Here is a 22535-nt window from a genome sequence, read left to right as displayed (position 1 = left end):
TTTTCCAACTACTCTTTCAATACTTATCAAAATTATAGTTTTCTAATAGATTGCATTAATGATGCTGCAATTAGGTCTATTCCTCAATACAAAATTTTTAAATCTAAAAATCGATCGCCTCCACCATGGTGGGACCCAGAATGCGATCTGATAATCAATGACAGAAAAGAAGCATTAGCATTGTATAAACGTTCACCAAGCCTTGATAATTATCTTAATTGTCAGAAAGTTACTGCTCATACTAAAAAGCAGTTGAAACAAAAAGCCAAAGCTAGTTGGATTAAATGGTGTTCTAATTTATGCAAAAATACCTCCTCTAAGGAGATATGGTCACAGGCCAACAAAATGAATCGAAAAGCATCTATTAGTATAAAACCCTTCAATGATAATCTATTGGACGACTTTTTTAATAAAGTATGTCCTCCTTTTGCTCAAAATTCACCTACACGATCTACACAAAATCATCATTCAAATAATCACTTCCTGTTAAAACCATTTACTGAAACTGAATTAGATTTTGCCCTTAAAAACCGCATAAATACTTCTCCTGGTATCGATCATATAAAATACCCCATGTTAATCAACCTACCAGATGTTGCTAAAAAACTTCTTTTAAATGTCTTCAATGATATCATCCAAAAAAATATAGTTATTGATTCTTTCAAAGACATCTTAGTTGTTCCTATCCTTAAACCCGGAAAAGACCCAAACATCGTAAGTTCATATAGACCAATATCCTTACTGTCTTGTATTTTTAAAACTTTAGAAAGGCTTATAAAATTTAGATTAGATTGGTGGTTACAAAAAGAGAATTTACTTCCAGTAAACCAGTTTGGTTACAAAAGAGGTTTTGGAACTCTAGACGCTTTAACAACACTTGTTGTAGATGTACAGAATAACTTAACTAAAAATAACTACTTAGCAGCACTATTCTTAGATATTGAAGGAGCTTATGACTCAGTTTGTTTATCAACCTTAAAACATAAAATGGTAAATTTTTTTCATATGCCAATTGCTTTCGTTAACACAATAATCGGTTTCTATACAGATAGGGTAATTTACATCAGAGATCATACTAACAAACTAATAGGACCTCGACATAATTATTACGGTATACCACAAGGCTCAGTATTATCACCAATTTTATTTAATCTGTACACCTCTGATATACATAAGATGCAAATAAACAACATCCCATTCAAAATCATACAATATGCAGACGACTTTTGTGTCTATATGGAAAGCAAGAAATATGAAAACGGTATGCAAAACCTAAGTACAGTTTGTAGTTCCCTCTTTCCATGGTTCTTAGAGAACGGCTTAAATTTATCAATTAACAAATCAGCAGTATCTGTCTTTACAAGACACAATCTTCCTATAAACCAAGATGTATTACTTAGTGATCAATCTTTTACATTTAAAAATAATGTCAAATATCTGGGACTCATTCTGGACAAAAAACTAACTTGGAAACCACACATACAATATATGCTGGATAGATGTAGCAAAGGTATTAATTTCCTTAGAATGACAACTAGAGTGTGGTGGGGCTGCGATGTTGAAACATCTTTATTGTTTTATAGAGCTTATATACGATCCATTATAGATTATGGTGCTACTCTCTACGGTTCTGCTTCCAAAAACCTTTTAAGAAAAATTGACATTTTCCAAAATTCTGCCTTGAGAATCTGTTTAGGTGCTATGAGATCTACTCCTATACAACCAATACATGTTGAAGCTTCTGAGCCTCCTTTAGAGATTAGAAGAAATTTACTAAGCGAAAAATGGGTACTTAAAGCACACACTACAAATTTCGAATTATTTTCCAGTATATGTCATCTTAACGAATCAGATCTTACTCACAAGTATTGGATTAAAAAACCATCTCCGCCTTTATGTACTGCATTACAGAACAATCCTATTTTTTCAAATGAATTAAACACAGTAGACAAAAACTTAGACTACTTTGCTCTCTTCCATAAAACTGATGTAATAATACCCACATACAACGAAAACAACATAATCAGCAACAATATCCTGAAATCTATTTTGAACTGCTACAGTGATGCAACAGTTATATACACAGATGCATCTAAATCAAGAGAAGGATCTGGCTGTGCTTATTTTTTACCCTCAGGAGGTTTCGAATTCAAGTACAAACTTCCCAATGAGTTTTCAATTTTCTCTGCGGAATCATTGGCCATACTCGAAGCGTTGAAATATATTAAAAACTCTTATACTAAAAAAACGTTAATTCTTTCAGACTGCCTATCAGTTTTACAGAATATCAAAAATACTTTTTTGCCCAAAACATTTAGTAATCCTTACATATTTCTAATAAAGGATATGTTAAAGCAGTTAGAAGACTCTGGCTTCAATATAAAATTTATTTGGGTTAAGGCACATATTGGACTCAAAGATAATGAGTATGTAGACTACTTAGCTAAATCCAGTATAACATCAGGCACTTTATTGTCATATTCTTTATGTGTATCAGATGTTATTACTATTTTTAAAAGAAACCAACTATCGATATGGAAAGATCAATGGAATCTTTATTGCTAACAAACCCCACAAGATACACCACTTTACAACCAGTGATTCCACAAAGTACCTGGTTTAAGAGTTTTAAAGCTCCACGTAAATATATAACAACTATAAATCGATTACGTTTTGGGCATGCTTGCTATCCAAGTCATTTATATAAAATAAATGTGATTGAAGACAATAATTGCAAACATTGCGGAAAGCAGGGTGATCTTGATCATATCTTTTTTGAATGTACTAAGTTTCAACAGCATTCAAACTCTCTCTATAAAAATTTAATTAAACTTGATATGCATGCACCATTCAATATACAGTCTTTGCTGGCTACAGGCTCACAACAAATATACAATATTATTATAGCTTTCTTGTCAGATACACGCACGGTCCTATAAGATTTGTACGCTGGCATGATATTTTTTATGATTTAAGTTCAGATTTGCATCTTTTTTTTTTGTCATAAATGTTTTATCACTTTATCAGAGTTCCATTATTGTATTATTGTTGTATTGTATTATTTATTGTATTACTATATTGTTTCTGTTTAATTTTGTATTAGGGATAGGATTGTATATTTTTATTGCACCTGGCTGAATGACTAATGTCTATGCCATTAAATAAAAAAAAAAAAAAATCCCACTTTATCGAGTAATATGTGTTGACAGTTGGAGCGGGTGGTGACGGGAAATGGTCTTTGGTCTTCGGACGTGGAGAATCGTGGTTCGAATCCCATACCAACTTTACTTTTTTTATTTTTATTTAATCAATATTGCGTTTATTAGATATTTTTACATCTGAAAAATGGACCTAAGTAAATCTAGCAGATAATAAATGTATGTATAGTAAGTTAATATTGGAATACATAATTTGTGAACTGCATAGTAAAATAAAAGTCATTCGTTATTAATATAAATTCGTCCTTATTCGAATGATGTGAATGTTTGTTTTGCTTCCACTTTTTTAAAAAATTGTAACAATAGTTTGGTACATTATGTTGATATTAATTATTGGTAATTTTTTACGAATATTTTTAACAATTACTTTATACTATTCTACAATTAACTTATTAAAAAAATAACATTGGCTTTTATATTTTTAAAAATCTATAGGTACCTACACAGTTTTTCTTATTTGTTATATATTTCTTTGCATAGATTTACTTTAGAGATGTAATAATATCTAATAAACGCAATATTGATTAAATAAAAAATAAAAAAAGTAAAGATTGGTATGGGATTCGAACCAGGATTATCCACGTCCGAAGACAAACGACCAGTTCTCGTCGCCATCCGCTCGAACTGTCAAACCATCTAAAATACTCGACGACAGAGTAGGATAGTGACGTCGTCGATACTCCCCTTGAATTAGAAAGAGACTACCGACCAAATAGGCTCATTTATCTCTGTCGCAACCGTCACCCATTTTAAGATCGTAAGGCGCAATCTAGAGTATTATATATCTATGTCTTCAACTAATCTGACCAAACAACGAGTAATCCGAATTAAAAAATACCACAAGAATCAAGATCAAATGTCCTAAATAGACTTCTCTTCAAAAAGGGAGACAAATCGGACCCGGAGAATTAAAGAGGAATTAATTTATTAAACACAACATTAAAATTAACAACAGATGTGATAATAAACAAACTGAATAAAAGTATAACATTAGCAGACAAAGAACATAAGAAGACATTTGACAGGGTCAAATTAAAGGACGTTATCCATTTATTGTACTCAACAGAGGTACCTCTAGGAGTAATTAAAACGATCGAAAATATGTACTACAACAACACAATAAAAGTAAAAGTAGAAGATGAACCAACTGACCCAATTGAAGCTGGCAATGGGATAAGAGAGGGATTCCTTGAGTCCTTTATTCTTCAACCTGATCATGGATGAAATAATAAAAATAGTAAGAGCAAAAAAACGATGCCAAATGGGAGAAACACAACTTAATAATCTGCTATGCAGACGATGCATTTGTTTATGCCCTCTTATTCCTTTATTTTCGCCTTTTTATGACGTGGCAACGTGGTTTTTATACCCATATATACACATATGAAAAGGGCAGTCGCATACAGTCAGTCGGCAAAGCACATTCGCACAAAAAAAGGTTCGAAAAAGCGTTCGTCTTCAAACACCACGGCAAAGTCATTGGGCGAAACAATCCCATCTTATCGTGCATATCTATTCAAAGTGTCGTTTCGTGTTTTATCAAAACTTTCGACAGTTCAAATGTAAGGACTTATCCTATATTTTTGCTGTTTAGTTTTAGTGTCTTAGATCTAATAAAGTCGATATCTCTTCACACGTTGTAATCAATTATCCAGCATCTTATCCGTTAATTATCGCGTTGACTTCAGTCAAGTTCAGCATTACTAATATTGTTAAAGTGAAGATGATTTACAACGTATGATTCACAAATTTAATATAACTGCCCGAAAATTTAACATGTTAATTTTCTCAAAAAAATATAAGATACATGGTTATAACAGCAATCTAATAAGATGTAAATTAGAGCTGGAGGGTCAGATACTAGAACACGTGATGGAGTTTAAATATCTAGGCATCATCCTATCTAGCTCCGGAAAGCTCTAAGAAGAAGTGGAGGATCAAGTAAATAGAGCCGCAGGTTACCTGAAGGACACAATATCGAGAAATAATATAGTCGGAGAGATAGAAGCGGATTTTGTGCGTGTGATAAGTAATATGGAAAAACTATACGGGAATATGTTGAATTAGTTGTGTACGTGACTGTCACCAACGGCCGGAAACCAGAGTGGGGGCCGAGGGTAGTTATAAGGGGTCAAAGTCGCGTTTTTTATTATTTTTTTTGTGACGCTCATCCTGACGTAAAATCCTGAAACCTGAGGTGGGGAACGAGGGTAGGTATAAGGGGTCAAAGTCGCCGTTTTTATTATTTTTTTTGTGACGCTCATGATCGAGATAGTGCACCAAAATTTGGGAATAAGTAGGTCATGACGTAACTAAGTAAAATCTCCAGGGGTGGCACGGTGCGTGGCTGATAAAGGGGTGGGGCAGGGGTGAATACAAAAAATATAAGGGTTTTTTTGCGACGTTCGTGATTGAGAGAGGGCACCAAAATTTGGGAATAAGTAGGTCATGACGTAACTAAGTAAGATCTCTAGGGGCGGAACGCTGCGTGACCGACAAAGGGGTGGGGGTAGGGGTGAATATTGTTATGACACTTCCGTAGATTGATCCTACATTGAAAAAGTCCCTTGACGTAAAAGAAGAAGTAGTCACGTACGAGAATGTTCTGGATGTCATATAATAACCCAGAAATGTCTGGTGACGTCCAGAACGTCAGAAATCTATATAAACATACGTGTTTAACATTTTACAGTTCAGTTGTATTTGAGATTTTGAGTATTTAAAGTTGTCAGTTTGTTCAAGTTGTTAACGTATTGTAATATTGTATTGGAGTTTAAATAAAGTATTGTAAAGAACTAGTAACAATATAAAAGGGGTAAAGGCGGAATCGACAAACAGTCATCAGACTAATATTAACATACGCGACAGAAACACGACTGCTACAGAGAGGACAAAAAGATTGCTAGAAACAGCAGAGATGAAAACCCTTGACACTATGGGATTGAGCTAGAAGTACAGGTATAAGACGGATATGCAAGGTGGAGAACATTGCACAGAAAAACCCTTCCAAAAATTCATGGTAATACATTCTATGGGACAGAGCTAGAAGTAAGTACGACGGAGATGCGTATAGATATATCACGAAGGTGAAGAACTTTAATAACTGGGTAAGAAACAGAAGAGTAAACGGAATGACCACTTAGGAAGACGACCAGTTGGGAGATAACGAAAATGATGGAACGACAATTTACTGGAATCATGTCTCCACATAAAGAAAAATAAGGAATAATTAACTGATGGTAACAAATAACCCAAATAAGGAAAAGAGATAATAAATAGACTTAAAATTCTTCAAAGAAATTATAAACATAAACAAAGACATATTTTTATGAGCGTAGGGGCAAAATTTCGCGCCAATGTGTTTTAAATGCATTCATTTTTTTTTGAAACCAGAGAAATTTAATAAGTATTTTTGAAAAACTTAAACGCAGAATGAAATATTGCATTAACACCGAGGGTCGAAAGTCCCTGAAAACTACTATAATGTTTTTTTTTAGTAAGTTACAGGGGTGAAAAAAAAGGGAAACTTTATTGTGATTTTTAATTTCAAATATCTCATTCAAAAGAAACTTTTTGGTTATTTTAGGGTACTTTCGGCCCTGGGTAATAATGTAATCCTTCATTCTGCGTTTAAATTTTTCAAAAATACTAGTTTTATCAGGTTTCGAAAAAAATGAATGCATTTAAAACACATTGACGCGAAATTTTGCGCCTACGACCTTAACAACTTACCTTTTACTGTTGAATACACTATAAGGAAGTCAGCTTGAACTGGGATTTTATATGTATTGTGAATTTCTCCATCGGTTTCAGTTCTCGACAAACTCACCCCACCATCTAATTTATCACCTTGGCAAGCTTGCAAGAAAAATATTTTTGGTTTTCCTAAAAAATATATAATATAATAATAATATTAGATCAAGGAGTGTGGGCCGTATGGCTAAATCTTAATAACCGCTAATATATCAAAATAACACCCAAGATACAGCCAAATACCGCCCAATTGCTTGTCTTCCAACTTTGTATAAATTGGTCACATCCTGTGTAGCCCAGCGTATCTACCAACATTGTGCTCTGAATAATATGATGGAGCCTTAACAGAAAGGATGCGCTGGAAAGATGCGGAGCAGAAACCATAACTCCCACAAAAACATCATCCATTGTATAGAAGTTTTTCAGCAAATTGCAATCGGAAAAAATGAAAAGATGGAAAGATCAATGCTTGGAGTAAGCTTGAGAAATAGACTAAGAAACGGGAAAGTTTTAGACGAACCGGAGTAGAAGACATTATCGAACGTATTACAAGACAAAAATGGTAATGGACGGGACATGCTGCAAGAATCAAAGACAGCAGTTAGATAAAAAAATTGTTTGACAAAAAAAATATACAGGGTGTCCCGAAAAGATTGCTCATAAATTATACCACACATTCTGGAGTCAAAGTACAAATGTGCTCATAAAAAAAAGTTACAGCCCTTTGAAGTTACAAAATGAAAATCGATTTTTTTTCAAAATATCGAAAACTATTAAAGATTTTTTATTAAAAATGGACATGTATCATTCTTATGACAGAATCATCTTAAAACAAAATTTTAGTGAGATTTGTCCACCCCATAAAAATTTTATGAGGGTTTTGATCCCTTAAACCACCCAAACTTTTGTGTACGTTCCAATTAATTAATTATTGTGGTACCATTAGTTAAACACAACGTTTTTAAAACTTTTTTGCCTCTTAGTATTTTTTTGATAAGCGAGTTTTTATCAAGATGCGGCTTCTTTTTTAATATATTTACATAAAAATTTTATGGGAGTTTTGTTCCTTTAAACCCCCCAAATGTTTGTGTACGTTTCAATTAAACTATTATTGTGGTACTATTGATTAGTACCAGACTGTCGAAAACCTTGACTTCAAAAAATCAAGCCGGCAGGTATGGTCCTTGTTGCGGAAAATTGGAGGAGCTAACCAGGTCCCCCGGCATTAAAACAAATGAACAGGACGAACTCCGAATATTCAGCAAGAATACTTATTTCTGAAATTACACATGCGCTGAAAGAAATGAAATCAGGTAAAGCACCTGGGTTTGATGGTATCCATCCAGAGTTCTTAATACACAGTGGTGCATACACGAAACAGTGGCTTGCAATGTTCTTTAATGATATACTTCAGTCAGGTAACATTCCTTTCTCACTTAAGCAAACAAAGATAATTGCAATTCCGAAACCAGGCAAATCAAACGAAAGCCAACCCCCCCCCCCCCCATAGCTCTACTCAGCATGGTATATAAACTATTAGAAAAGCTTCTCCTCAACAGAATTAGTCACAGGATACTAGAAATTGTCCCCATTGAACAAGCTGGCTTCCGCCCTCATCGAAGCTGTACGGACCAAGTGCTGTTATTACCAACTTTTATAGAAACTAGTTTTCAAAAGAAACAAAAGACAGCAACAGTATTTATAGATCTAACAGCAGCATATGATACTGTTTCGAGACAGGGATTAATATATAAACTGGCTCGTATTATCTCCTGCAGAAAGATAATTAACCTCATTGACAACATGCTGACAAACAGAGCCTTCCAGGTTATAATGGGAAAGGAGACGAGTAGACAGATGAAACTTAACAATGGTCTTACACAGGGTTCTGTCCTTGCCCCTTTACTTTTCAGGCTCTATATTGCTGACATGCCTGAAACCGAATCTCGGGAGTTTGGATATGCTGACGACTGGACCCCTGCAATAAGCCACCAATCTTTAGAAACTACAGAAATCACTCTCACAAATGACTTATCCATCCTTAAGAAATGGAGACTACAGCCAAGTACTACAAAAACTGAAGTATCAGCTTCTCATCTCAACAACAAGCTGGCAAACAGAAAATTGCGAGTCAAACAGAAAATTGCGAGTGTATTTTAATAACAAGCTGTTAAAACACAATAAATACCCGAAATACCTTGGGGTTACTCTAGACAGAACGCTCACATTCAGAGAGCACCTGACGAAAACAGCAGCAAAATTGAAAACACGCAACAATATGATACAGAAATTCTGCGGCATTACATGGGGGTCCACAGCATCAACATTAAGATCCTCTGCTCTTGGGCTGATATATCCGGTGGCAGAATACTGTGCTCCAGTGTGGCTAAATAGCAGGCATACCCACCTGGTCGACACGCAACTAAACCGTGTTATGCGTATGATAACAGGCACAATTAAGCTCCCCCCTACAATGTGGCTACCTACCCTTAGTAATATAGCACCACCCAACCTACGCCGCGAACATGCATTGGTTAAAGAATATAACAAAATAATGGGCAGTCGCCAGCTTCTAGTCCACAACGACATTCTCGATATTCTTGGAAACCGTCTCCAATCCAGGTTACCCCCTCTACAATCTGCTCAAGTGCTGCAGCAATCCAACTTTGACTTAAATGCCCGATGGAGAGAAGATTGGGAAAGTAGGACAGATCCGCATTACCATAGTCTACCGGACATCATAAGGAAACCTGGCGAATTTAAACGTCCCCGTAAGATTTGGGCAGCCCTTAATCGAATTCGAACAAACTGTTCGAATCTTGTGAAGATTACAGACTCCCTCTACAGATGGATTAAACTCCCCTCGCCTTCTTGTGACTGCGGCGCTGCAAGACAGACGATCAGTCACATTGTTCAAGACTGCCCACGCAGAGCATACACAGGCGACCCTATAGACTTTGGGTTCTAGGTCAATTGCTCGAAAATCAATTGCTCGAAATTCAAATTTCTCGAATAAAATAAAATAAAATGAAAAAGAGAAGTATATATCTAAAATATTTATTCACAATAATCCACAAAATATCCACAAAAATCCAATACATACCCAATAAAGAAACATTGATAATAAGTAAGCATGTTAATGGGTATTTAATGATTTTAATATTTCCCTAATACCTGGAAATTATTATAATCCCTAATTATCATAATGAGAGAAAATCAAAACCGTTATTTTTCTTATTATTTTAAAAGTTCAAAGATAGTTTAGATTTGTAATAAATACTTTTTCAGCATAAATTAATATACTATTATATATGCGACATCACATAATTTATCCTAATTCAAGAATCTTTCTTATGTCTATATTTTGTATTATTTTGAATAAATATTTTAGATATATAATTTTATTTTTTCTTCGAGCAATTTGTATTTCGAGCAATGTTCATGTCAAGCAATTGACCGGTTTCCTAGACTTTGTAATGGCAACCGAAGGGTCAATCGAATATATAAAAAAATTGGACATCTGTTTGTGATGAATTGTATAATGCATAAATCTAAATATATTCTGTGATGTACTTAAGCCATACGCTAAATAAAAAAATAAAATGTGGTAACATTAGTTAAACACAGTGTTTTTAAAACTTTTTTGCCTCTTAGTATTTTTTTGATAAGTCATCTTTTATCGAGATGTGGCTTCTTTTTCAAAATATACCTAAAAATATAAATTATAAATACAGTTTCAGATTATTAACAGGTCTCTATAATCGTACTTAACCATATACAAATATGTGGCGGATTCGATAAATATTCAAAATATCTCGATAAACACTGGCTTATCGAAAAAGTCCTAGGAGGCAAAAATGTTTTAAAAACAGTGTGTTTAACTAATGGTGCCACACTAATAATTAAATTGGAACATACACAAAAGTTTGGGGGGTTTAAGGGAACAAAACCCCCATAAAATTTTATGGGGTACATAAATTTCACTTTAATTTTTATTTCAGATGCTGCTGCCACAAGAATGCCACATATCCATTTTCAATGAAAAATCTCTAAGAGTTTTCGATATATGAAAAAAAAATTGATTTTCATTTTGAACTTCAAAGGGCTGTAACTTTTTTTGTGTGCACTATTGTAGATAGGTAAGTGAGGTTCAATCAACCTATTTTGACCCCAGAATCTGTGGTATAATTATTTATGACCAATCTTTTCGGGACACCCTGTATAATACAATTGAAACTTCTGAACTTCTTCAAATTGAACACTTCAGAAAAATCATAATAGGCTAATGAAGCATCTACGAAAGATAGTTGGATACATAATGGGACAGAATAAGAAAAGAATATGTTGATATTTATGTATTTGTATTTGAATAACTCTTAATAAACGTGATACATAATTCTACATCAAAAAGGAATGGATGACATTTTCTTATTAAAACAAAAACCGTTGACACTGACATACTATGAGCAGTGCTGTCAACCATAGAGCACTAATATCAAACTGAACCAGGACAGGTTTGTTCGTTATTCGAATATTTATTTAACAAATGGGAGAATTGAGGAGATGATAAAATAACTAAGAGTCAGTTGGACTAGTACGAACACCAGATGAGAATGCAACCCAGAAGAATAAAAAGAAAACTATGAAAGGATATCACAAAAAAAGGAGGGCCAAGACAGAAAGACATAAACGAAGAAATAAAATTAAAATAAATGAATGAAAAGTAATATACTGAGCCAACTTACACCTGAAAGTTAAAAGGATGGAGAGAAAGAAAAAAATTTCCGTGGACTCAGAGATGAAATACTTAACTACAAAGAAAAGAAATTCTGTCACAAATTAAAAAAGAATGTGTGTGTACTTTGTACGCACGTAAGAAGGTATACTTCTATTATATAATTTCAACGAAATAAATATACTTAACAGTTTATTTGTATTTTATTTAAATATTAAACTAACTTTCTTACCTACCACTTTTCAAAAAATTTTTATTAAAACAATACCAAAAATAAAAAAAAATATGAACCGAGATTTGAACGCGGGACCTCTCCATCTCTGGTCTAATGCTCTACCAACCAAGCTATCAAGCCCCGTTTATGTGACGTCTCGTATATCAAGTGAAGTATAAAAATGTTATAATAGATATTTTATTATCTTACTCGCGACGAAGACAAATTCAAAGACACAAAAATTATAATAAATAATACATTTACTAAAAACACTAATATTATATTCTTTTAATGACTAATTTGCGCTGATACATACTTGAAATATTAGCAACGAAGTACATACTGTCTGTGTGCGCATGCGCCCAGAATAAAATTTCACTCTCAATCGTAAAGAAGTATAACTTAAAAAAAAAAGAATGTGTGTGTACTTTGTACGCACGTAAGAAATTATTTTTCTATTATATAATTTTAACGAAGTAAATATACTTAACAGGTTATTTGTATTCTATTTAAATATTAAACTAACTTTCTTATCTACCACTTTCAACAAAATTTTTATTAAAACAACAAAAATAAAAAAAAAATGAATCGTCCAGGATTAGAACCCGGGACCTTTCGATCTCTGACCGAACGCTCAACAACTAGACCAGCGAGTCTCCTGTAATTGACACGTAAGTTTCGGATATAATTACATAACACGGTGACAAATAGATTGAGTGGTATCGTGATAAAAATGTTATAGGTACTTACATATTTTATTATCTTACTACAGAAGAAGAGAAATTCAAAGACACAAAAATTATAATAAATAATACATTTACTAAAAACACTAATATATTCTTTTAATGACTTATTTGCGCTGATACAGATACTATCTTGAAAGATTAGAAACGAACTACATAGTGTCTGTGTGCGCATGCGCGCAGATTTATGAAAAATTTTACTCTCAATCGCGCCTAAAGAAGAATAACTTCAAAAATCTTACCTGCAAGACTGGGGCACCGATCTGCAGTAAAAGATGCCCATAGATTGTCAGGCTTATATGGTGTATCTTTTGCATATATTATTCCCATTTCACCATGGGAAAGGACAGAAATTAGTAGACAATCATGCTTATTGTGATCAGCTTGGGCAGCTAAAAAAAATCAACATCAAAATTATTATTTGTATTAAAAATATATCAAAGATACCAAGTGCATAATTACATCATTTTTCTTTTCGAGAAAGTTGCTGTACAAACTGATTCAAGAAATTATACAATTAACAAATTTATTATTCTTAACAATGTATGTTAGGGATATAAGCCCACGGAGGTATCCAAATTGCGTCCAAAATTTTGAGGGATTTTCAGGTAATATCGCTAATATGTTTTGTATGGTCAATTGCGTTCAGTTTCTAACAATAAAATTTAATCCTACACAGTATTACCTGGGTTTACAGGGTTTACCTAATTAGTTTCTTAGTAAAAATAAGAGAAAGTGGAGGTTAACTTAATAGGTTTAATGATGTTAAGTGAACGGGGAAAACCACTTACAGTTTTTCAAAAATTCAAATTTAGAAAGTTTCGTGAATTAAAAAAGTTTGGTGAAACTGTGTGGTCTTGTACAAATAAAAAGTGTAAAGCAAAACTATATACATTAAATAATGTGTTTTCAAAAGTTAGTGGTGAACACAATCATGAGCTTGCTGAAGAAGTATTAATTCGCCAGAAAGTTAACAATTCTCTTAAAAGAAAAGAAACAGAAGATATTGCGGAACGACCTGCGAAGTTGTTACACAAGGAAATCGAAAAGCAAAGCGAAATACTTACCTCTCTGTCGACAAAAGATGTCCAATACATAAAAAAGAACATTAATCGCACGCGATTGAAAACGGTTCCAAAATTGCCAAAATCAGCCAAGGATGTTCAAGAATTTTTGAAACAAATTGAAAATATTTACTATCAAAAATGAACAGTTTTTGTTGATTAATGATGAACAGTTTAATATTGTTGTTTTTTCATGTCTGACTAATCTTTCATTTATGTGTAACAATTCCACTTTATTTATGGATAGAACATTCGATTATTGCACAAATTTTTTTTTCAAATGTTTACATTACATACATTGATTAATGACACTTATGTTCCGGTTGCATTTTGTTACCTAATAAGCAAAAATTCACTTACAAATCATTATTCGAATTATTAAAGAAAAAATGTCAAGATTTGGGATGCAATCAACGAAAATAGTGATTGATTACGAATTAGGTATCCACTCCAGCGTGCGAGAAGTTTTTCCGGAAGCAAATGTTGTTGGTTGTCGATTTAATCTTGCTCAAGCTTGGTAAGTAATACGTATAGCAATGTAACTGACAAATAGTAGATTGTTAAGAAAAACTTGAGTTATGACGTCATCATATTTTTTGCTGTAAAACTAAACATTTCAATATGTTTATTTCAAACTTCACTGTAATTTCTTTTTTCAAATATTTATCTTTTCAATTTTTTTTTTACAAAAAACAGCATTTGATATAAGTTAAAACAAGAATTGTAGGCAAAATATCTTCAAAAAAATTTCTTTTTTGATATAAAAAAAGATGTTATAACCTCTGTCAAAAAATTGGCTCCTAAATATTCTCATTATTTTTTAAAGATGTATTTTTTTTATAAAATTTGACTTGTTTCAAACTTTTTCTTGAATGCAAGTACTTTCTGAAATAAAGAATTTATTCTATAATCTTCTTACAGGTGGCGTAAAGTACAAAATGTGGGGTTGAGTTCTGAGTATAAGAACGAGAACTCAGAAATAGGTAAATGGCTGAAGCATATTTTTGGCCTAATGTATCTTCCTCCGAGCCAAGTTGGAGATTGTTTTGTGGAAGATTTTATGCCTGAAAAACCAGATGATCATCGAGTTGACGCATTTGCAAACTATCTAGTTGAAACGTATATCGAAGAGGACTCCACATTTCCTCCACAAATTTGGGCAAAGAATAGCGCATCTATATAATATAGAACAACTAATTCTTGTGAGGGATTTCATTAAAAATTTAAAAATTATTGTTTGTCTCCACATCCTAATATTTTTTTGTTTGTTGAAACATTAAAGCGCATTCAAACCGATTCTTATATAAAAATAAATTCTGTTAAACAAAATATTTCTAGAAATGTAGATAAAGCCAGCAAATATATTTTTCTCGAACAGAAAATTAACCAGTATAACAGGGGTGAAATTTCAAGATACAATTTCGTTAAATGTGTTAGTTATAAATTCGGTGCTTTTTAATATAATATATTATATAAAAATAAACTGTTAGTTGATATTACGTTTATTATATTTCCCTGCTTACCTAATATTTATTAAGCTATCCTCTGACCGCAATTGGGTTGGCTAATTAAGAAATGAAACGCAATTCGGACTAGACGTTATCGGTGGCCAGGTAAAGTCGACTTTACACTACATGATTTATCATGTGATTTGTCATATGATTTTTCCCATGACAAGCTGCATGACAATGCTTATGACAAAACGAGCCGTATAAACACTGCAAAATCATATGACAAATCACACAGTGTAAACATGTAAATTTCACTCCATGACCAAATCATATGACAAATCACATGATAAATCATGTAATGTAAAAGTCGACTTTAGCAAAATATTTGGGACGCAATTCGACAAGGCCCAAGAAACGGAACGCAATTCGGACTAGACGAAGCCCACTACTCACGATCATTTTACTATTAATAAGGTTTTATTTAATTGATTGTAAAGAGTTGGAAGACCGATTTCGCTGTTTACAAGTTCTACAGCATCTTCAGGTCGACAAGAAACTAACGCTAAAATTACATATTGTATAAGTAAAAAATAAATAACTTTGTGGTTCTAGGGTTAATGGTAGTGTTTTAAAATACCGTTTTTTTAATTGATGAAAAAAAACCGGAAAAGGCCCGGTTTTAAAAAAAAACCTGTTTGAATCTGAAAAACTCATGTTTGCTATTTATTTAATGTAATATACCTACAGTCCGTACAATATACAGGGTGTTTGGTAAAGACTGGGCCATAGCTTAATTTATTTATAATTTATTTTTGAATATTTCTTGACAGGCATTTGACAACAACACGAAATTTGGTGAGTGGTGCTGGTACTGTATACCCTACTAAATTATGTTAAACAAACGTTTCTGGTTACTACCAGAGGCGTACGACGGGGGAACGTGAATGGTTGACCCTTCCCAAATTCTACGCCACTGGCAGAATTGCTATTTTAGTGCAATTTTTTGATTCTCCAATACTTTCTATGTAAATAACATACTCTTCATTTATAACGATTAAGCCATTAGTTTTCAAGATATTTAAAGCTAAAAACGAAGGAGCATAATACATTAATCAAAATAAGTGTGCCTTTTCATTTTTAACTTCAAATATCTCGAAAACTAATGACTTTATCGTTACGAATGAGGAGTATATTATTTGCATAGAAAGTATTGGAGAATCTAAAAATTATGCAAAAATAGCAGTTTCATCAGTGGCGTAGAATTCGGGAAGGGTCAACCATTCACTTTCCCCTGTCGTACGCCTCTGGTAGTAGCCAGAAACGATTGTTTAACATAATTTAGTAGGGTGTACAGTGCCTACACTTTCTGCCAAGTATGACATGGACATGTCGAATTATTTTAAAGTATTCTTTTTTTAATAATTTATTATTTATTTAAAACTTTAAGAACTATGTGTGCCCGGTACTATAAAACTATTTGACATATCCTTATGATATGTGGCAGAAAGTGTAGGTACTGTAAATCTTACTAAATTATGTTAAATAATCGTTTCTGGCTACTACCAGAGGCGTACGACAGGGGAAAGTGAATGGTTGAACCTTCCCAAATTCTACGCCACTGATGAAACTGCTATTTTACCATAATTTCTAGATTCTCCAATACTTTCTATGCAAATAATATACTCTTCATTTGTAACGATAAAGTCATTAGTTTTCAGGATATTTGAAGTTAAAAATGAAAAGGCACACTTATTTTGATTAATGTATTAAACTCCGTTTTCTGCTTCAATTATTTCGAAAACTAATAGCTTTATCGTTACGAATGAAGATTATATAAAATTGCACTAAAATAGCAATTCTGCCAGTGGCTTAGAATTTGGGAAGGGTCAACCATTCACGTTCCCCCATCGTACGCCTCTGGTAGTAGCCAGAAACGTTTGTTTAACATAATTTAGTAGGGTGGACAGTACCAGCACCACCTACCAAATTACGTGTTGTTGTCTCATGCCTGTCAGGAAATATTCAAAAATAAATCAAATAAAAGTTTAACCTTGACACCCTGCATTTCGGTTATTATTAACTTTTGTACTAAGGTAAAATAGCTTAAATCGACCTATTTTAACCTCAGGAATCTAAGGTTAAGTTATGGCCCATTCTTTACCAAACACCCCTTACTCTTATTCAAAAAGGACCCCTTTTAACAAATTTGCATGTTGCCAGGACCAAAAGTGAGTCAAAAATTTTTTAAACGTTTTTTTTTGTTTTTTCCTAAAATTATTTTTTTTCATGGAACAAAGTTTTTTTTAGGTTTTTTGGATCATTCCAAACAGAAAAGGTCTTTAGTGACTTTTCTTTAAAGTTGATAGTTTTTACAAATAAGCGATTAAAAATTGAAAAATTGCGAAATCGGCCATTTTTAACCTCCAAAAACTATGTGAAAAACTTTGAATGTTGCCAAGGTAGGTAGATATTCTTTAAACATCGATTGATGAAATCCAGAAGAGTTTTTTGCAATACAGTATTCAAAACTCCTTTGTTTTTTAATTTCTAATCACGCGTGCACGACACTATTTTCCGCCGTTGCATGTGTATTGGGACCGTGCAAGTTCGGCAAAGCGACACCTATTTCTACGCTCTGAAACTTTATTCGCACTTTTAATTATATTGGCCAATTATATTAGTCCTTGTTACTGTATAATTGTCAAGGCCATAGTCCAAAAAAATAATAAGAAGAAAAAATAAGATTCAGGTTATGTTATTAAAACGTAAACAATATGTAGTAAATAAAATTAGTTATTAAAATGCAGTACTGCAAGCAAAATACAATTAATTAAATTTACCTTAATATAATAATTGCATATCATATCAATATTGTGGAGAAACATATAATTTTTCTTCTTAAATGACAGTAGATATGAAATGTACGTCAATTTGACAATTTCAATTGACAATATGAATTATTTAAGAAAGTTGCAATATTTCTCCGCTATTCGCGCATGATCGTTTCTCAATTCCCTTCCAAGTACTTGCACACCGCCAATACAGTATGGTGCAAATTTTATGGAATAAATTCGTTGTTTCGTAAACCGGCGACTTTAAGGAAAAAACCCGAAACAGGTCGATTTTTATTTTTAAGTTATGATATTGTGGCATATATGGTATACTAGTGACGTCAGACGTAATCGATTTTTTTAAATAAGAATAGGGGTCGTGTGGTAGCTCATTTGAAAGGTTCTTCAATTCTCTATTCAGTAAAGTAAACATTTACATAATTATTTATACAGGGTGTCCAAAAAATTTTTATTAAATTAAATTATTTGGCAAAAAAAGAAGTAGAAGGACACCCTGTATAAATAATTCTATAAATGTTTATATTACTGAATAGAGAATTGAAGAACCTTTCAAATTAGCTAGCACACGACCCCTATTCTCATTTAAAAAAATCATCGATTACGTCATCACGCCCAGATGGATGACGTCACTAGTATACCATATATGCCACAATATCATAAGTTAAAATAAAAATTTTTCCTTAAAGTCGCCGGTTTACGAAATAACGAATTTATTCCTTTCATTTGCACCATACTGTCGGTGGAAAATAGTGTCGCGCACGCTTGATTAGCAAATTAAAAAACAAAGGAGTTTTGAATATTGTATTGCAAAAAACTCTTCGGGATTTCATCAATCGATGTTTAAAGAATATCTACCTACCTTGGCAACATTCAAATTTTCAGTTTTCACATAGTTTTTGAGGGTTAAAAATGGCCGATTTCGCAATTTTTCAATTTTTAATCGCTTATATGTCAAAAACTATCAACTTTAGAGAAAAGTCCCTAAAGACCTTTTCTGTTTGGAATGTAGTGGAGTCGGTGAAGGTGGATATGAGCTATTACCTCCGATTTCGTTGAACCTCCATCGATTTGCATGAAAATTGGTGAGTAGTTAGAGCATATCCCAAGGAACAAAGGTGACATGGTGCCAACTTGCGCTTTTACTCTGGGGATGGATGTCGCACCTTCTCGGGGGTGAAAATTATATTATTAAAATTAACCACATAATTCGATAGAGGGACAAATTTCAAGCAAAATTTGTCATATAAAGTTATTAAAATAAATCAAAACTTTTTGAGTTATTAAAGATCAAAGATTTTAATTTTTCTTGGGAATTGCATGTTTTTAACCAATTTTTCATCAATAACTCAAAAAGTGTAAGTTTTTACAAAAAAGTTATTATTATCAAAATTGAAGCTAATAAAAAATGAAATAAACCTCTTACTAGAAAAACCTTTTAATGTTAACTAAAAGTGAGTTACAGGTAATTGAATGTATATTTTTTTCGGCGAGTAAAAAACTCTAAGTATTCAAGCTAAAATAACGGGAAATTGATGCATTTTATAACATAAACTTATTAAAAATTTGTCAAAGTACCTAAAAATATCTATCAAATGAGCCCCCGAACAGGTTGATAGCGTTAAAATTTATGCTCCAAAATTTTTTCAAAATTTATCTTTTAAAAATTTTTCCAAAAAATGTTATTGTTTTTGAAGTGAAAACTTCTTTAGGGACGTTGTGCGATTTTTGGATAGGGAAAAAAGCATTGAATTCGCAACCGTCATCGCAACCGTCATCGCTTATGCTATATATTTTTGTATGTATATATAAATTGTATAGAAGTATTTCAATTTAAAATAAATGTAGAACCTATTTTTGGATGGGGAAAAAGGATTTATTTGGCGACCGTCATCGCGACCGTCATCTCTTCGGCGAAATAAATTTTGTACGTATCTATATTATGTGTATCTATAGATAAATTGTATAGAAATATTTAAATTTAAAATAAATGTAAAACCTATTTTAGGATGGGGAAAAAGGATTTATTTCGCGACCGTCATCTCTTCGGCGAAATAAATTTTGTACATATATGTATTGAAGTGAAAACTTCTTTAAGCCAAGCGTCCACAGACCCGCATCGTACCCATCGTACGCAACGGATTTTAGTTTGCCTTACAATGATTGCCGATAATGCGATCCGTACGATGCGGATCAGTGGACGCGGTTACATAAGTTTATGTACAAGGCAAACTAAAATCCGTTGCGTACGATGCGGGTCTGTGGACGCTTGCCTTTGGGACGTTGCGCACCTTTTGGATGGGAAAAGTATTAAATTGGCGACCGTCATCGCTTCGAAGAAATAAATTTTTGAAGTGAAAACTTGAGGGTCGTTGTGCACTTTTTGGATGGGAAAAAGTATTAAATTAGCGACCGTCATCGCTTCGGCGAAATAAACATTTGAAGTGAAAACTTCTTTAGCGACGTTGTGCTCTTTTTGGATGGAAAAAAGTATTAAATTAGCGACCGTCATCAGTTCGGCGAAATAAATTTTTAAAGTGAAAACTTCTTTAGGGGCACTGTGCACTTTTTGGCTGGAAAAAAGTATAAAATTAGCGACCATCATCGCTTCGACGAAATAAATATTTGAAGTGAAATTTCTTTAGGGACGTTGTGCACTTTTTCGATGGAAAAAAGTATTAAATTAGCCACCGTCATCGCTTCGATGAAATGCATTTTTGAAGTGAAAACTTCTTGAGAACGTTGTGTACTTTTTGGATGTGGCAAAAATTAATAAATTAGCGGTCGTCATCACTTCGACGAAATAAATTTTTGAAGTGAAAATTTCTTTGGGGACGTTGTGCACTTTTTGGATGGGAAAAAGTAATATATTAGCGACCGTCATCGCTTCGACGAAATAAACATTTGAAGTGAAAACTTCTTTAGCGACGTTGTGCTCTTTTTGGATGGAAAAAAGTATTAAATTAGCGACCGTCATCGCTTCGGCGAAATAAATTTTTAAAGTGAAAACTTCTTTAGGGGCATTGTGCACTTATTGGCTGGAAAAAAGTAATAAATCAGCGACTGTCATCGCTTCGACAAAATATATATTTGAAGTGAAACTTCTTTAGGGACGTTGTGCACTTTTTCGATGGAAAAAAGTATTAAATTTGCCACCGGTCATCGCTTCCATGAAATACATTTTTGAAGTGAAAACTTCTTGAGAACGTTGTGTACTTTTTGGATGGGGCAAAAATTAATGAAGTAGCGGTCGTCATCGCTTCGACGAAATAAATTTTTGAAGTGAAAATTTCTTTGGGGACGTTGTGCACTTTTTGGATGGGGAAAAAGTATTGAATTAGGGACCGTCATCGCTTCGACGAAATAAATATTTGAAGTGAAAACTTCTTGAGGGAGGTTGTGCACTTTTTGGATGGGGAAAAAGTATTAAATTAGCGAAAGTCATCGCTTCGGCGAAATAAATTTTTAAATTGAAAATTTCTTTAGGGACGTTGTGCACTTCTTAGATGGGGAAAAAGTATTGAATTTGCGACCGCCATCACTTCGCTGAAATAAATTGTGTACAGTATTTCTCATGATCATTTTTCAGTGCGTAACAAATGATAGGAAAAAGGGTAAGTCCGTGATAATACACATTTATGACATTTATTCTAACATGACATTTTAGTTAAATCTGACAGTTGTCACATTTTATTTTCAATTTGAAATAAAAACAAATCAAAAGTGTTTCTTGCATTTATAAAATGGTATTTTCTTTGATTTGTGTAGTCTTATAAATTATACAGATTATATTTGTAATATTATTATCTAATTAAAAAAAAATTATTTTTTTATTATGGCGCCATCTATCGACAACTAGAATAAATGTTATAAAAATGTCACCGACGAAATGTAATCACCGACGTGCCTTTTTTTCTGTCACATACAATTTAATGCGTTAGAAAGAAATCGAAAAACTGTGACGCACTGAAAGATGATCATGAGAAATACTGTACGTATATAAATTATGTGTATGTATACATAAACAGCATAGGGCATACGCATCGCGTATATGATATAGGTATAGCACTTCTTTTTGGATGGGGAAAAAGCATTGAGCTGGTAATTTATATATTATAAGAAGTTTTCACTTCTGTTGGCACTCCCTCGAGTGCCTTCTGACGCTATTACCTTGTTCTGAAGCTCATTTGTTAGGTATTCCGAAATACTTTGACAAATGTTTAGCAGGAATATTTTATACATTGCATCGTTTTCCCGTTATTTAAGCCTGAATACTTAGGGAATCCACCTCCAGGGTAAAAGCGCAAGTTGGCATCATGTCACCTTTGTTCCTTGAGGTATCCTCTAAATACTCACCAATTTTCATGAAAATCGATGGAGGTTCAACGAAATCGGAGATGAAAACCTTCAGTGACTGCACTAATGATAAAAAAAACCTAAAAAAAACTTTGTTCCATGCAAAAAAATAATTTTAGGAAAAAACAAAAAAAAAAACGTTTAAAAAATTT

The 22535-nt window shown here is 33.0% G+C and overlaps 1 protein-coding gene across 1 annotated transcript in view; it reads right to left on the bottom strand.

The window, feature by feature from the left end:
* LOC126892300 (caspase-1-like) overlaps nt 1-22535 on the bottom strand; it is a 77200-nt gene that overhangs the window by 7843 nt on the left and 46822 nt on the right. Inside the window, exons 3-4 of the mRNA XM_050661809.1 lie at nt 12906-13055; nt 6951-7103 (exon numbers count right to left, since the gene is read on the bottom strand). Coding sequence (XP_050517766.1) covers nt 6951-7103; nt 12906-13055 — 303 coding nt within the window. The remainder of the gene's footprint in view (nt 1-6950; nt 7104-12905; nt 13056-22535) is intronic.

This window comes from Diabrotica virgifera, chromosome 9, assembly GCF_917563875.1.
Source record: "Diabrotica virgifera virgifera chromosome 9, PGI_DIABVI_V3a".
In the NCBI taxonomy this organism is placed as follows: domain Eukaryota; kingdom Metazoa; phylum Arthropoda; class Insecta; order Coleoptera; family Chrysomelidae; genus Diabrotica; species Diabrotica virgifera.
Note: the sequence above shows the minus strand (reverse complement) of the source record. Positions and strands in the feature narration are given on the sequence as shown.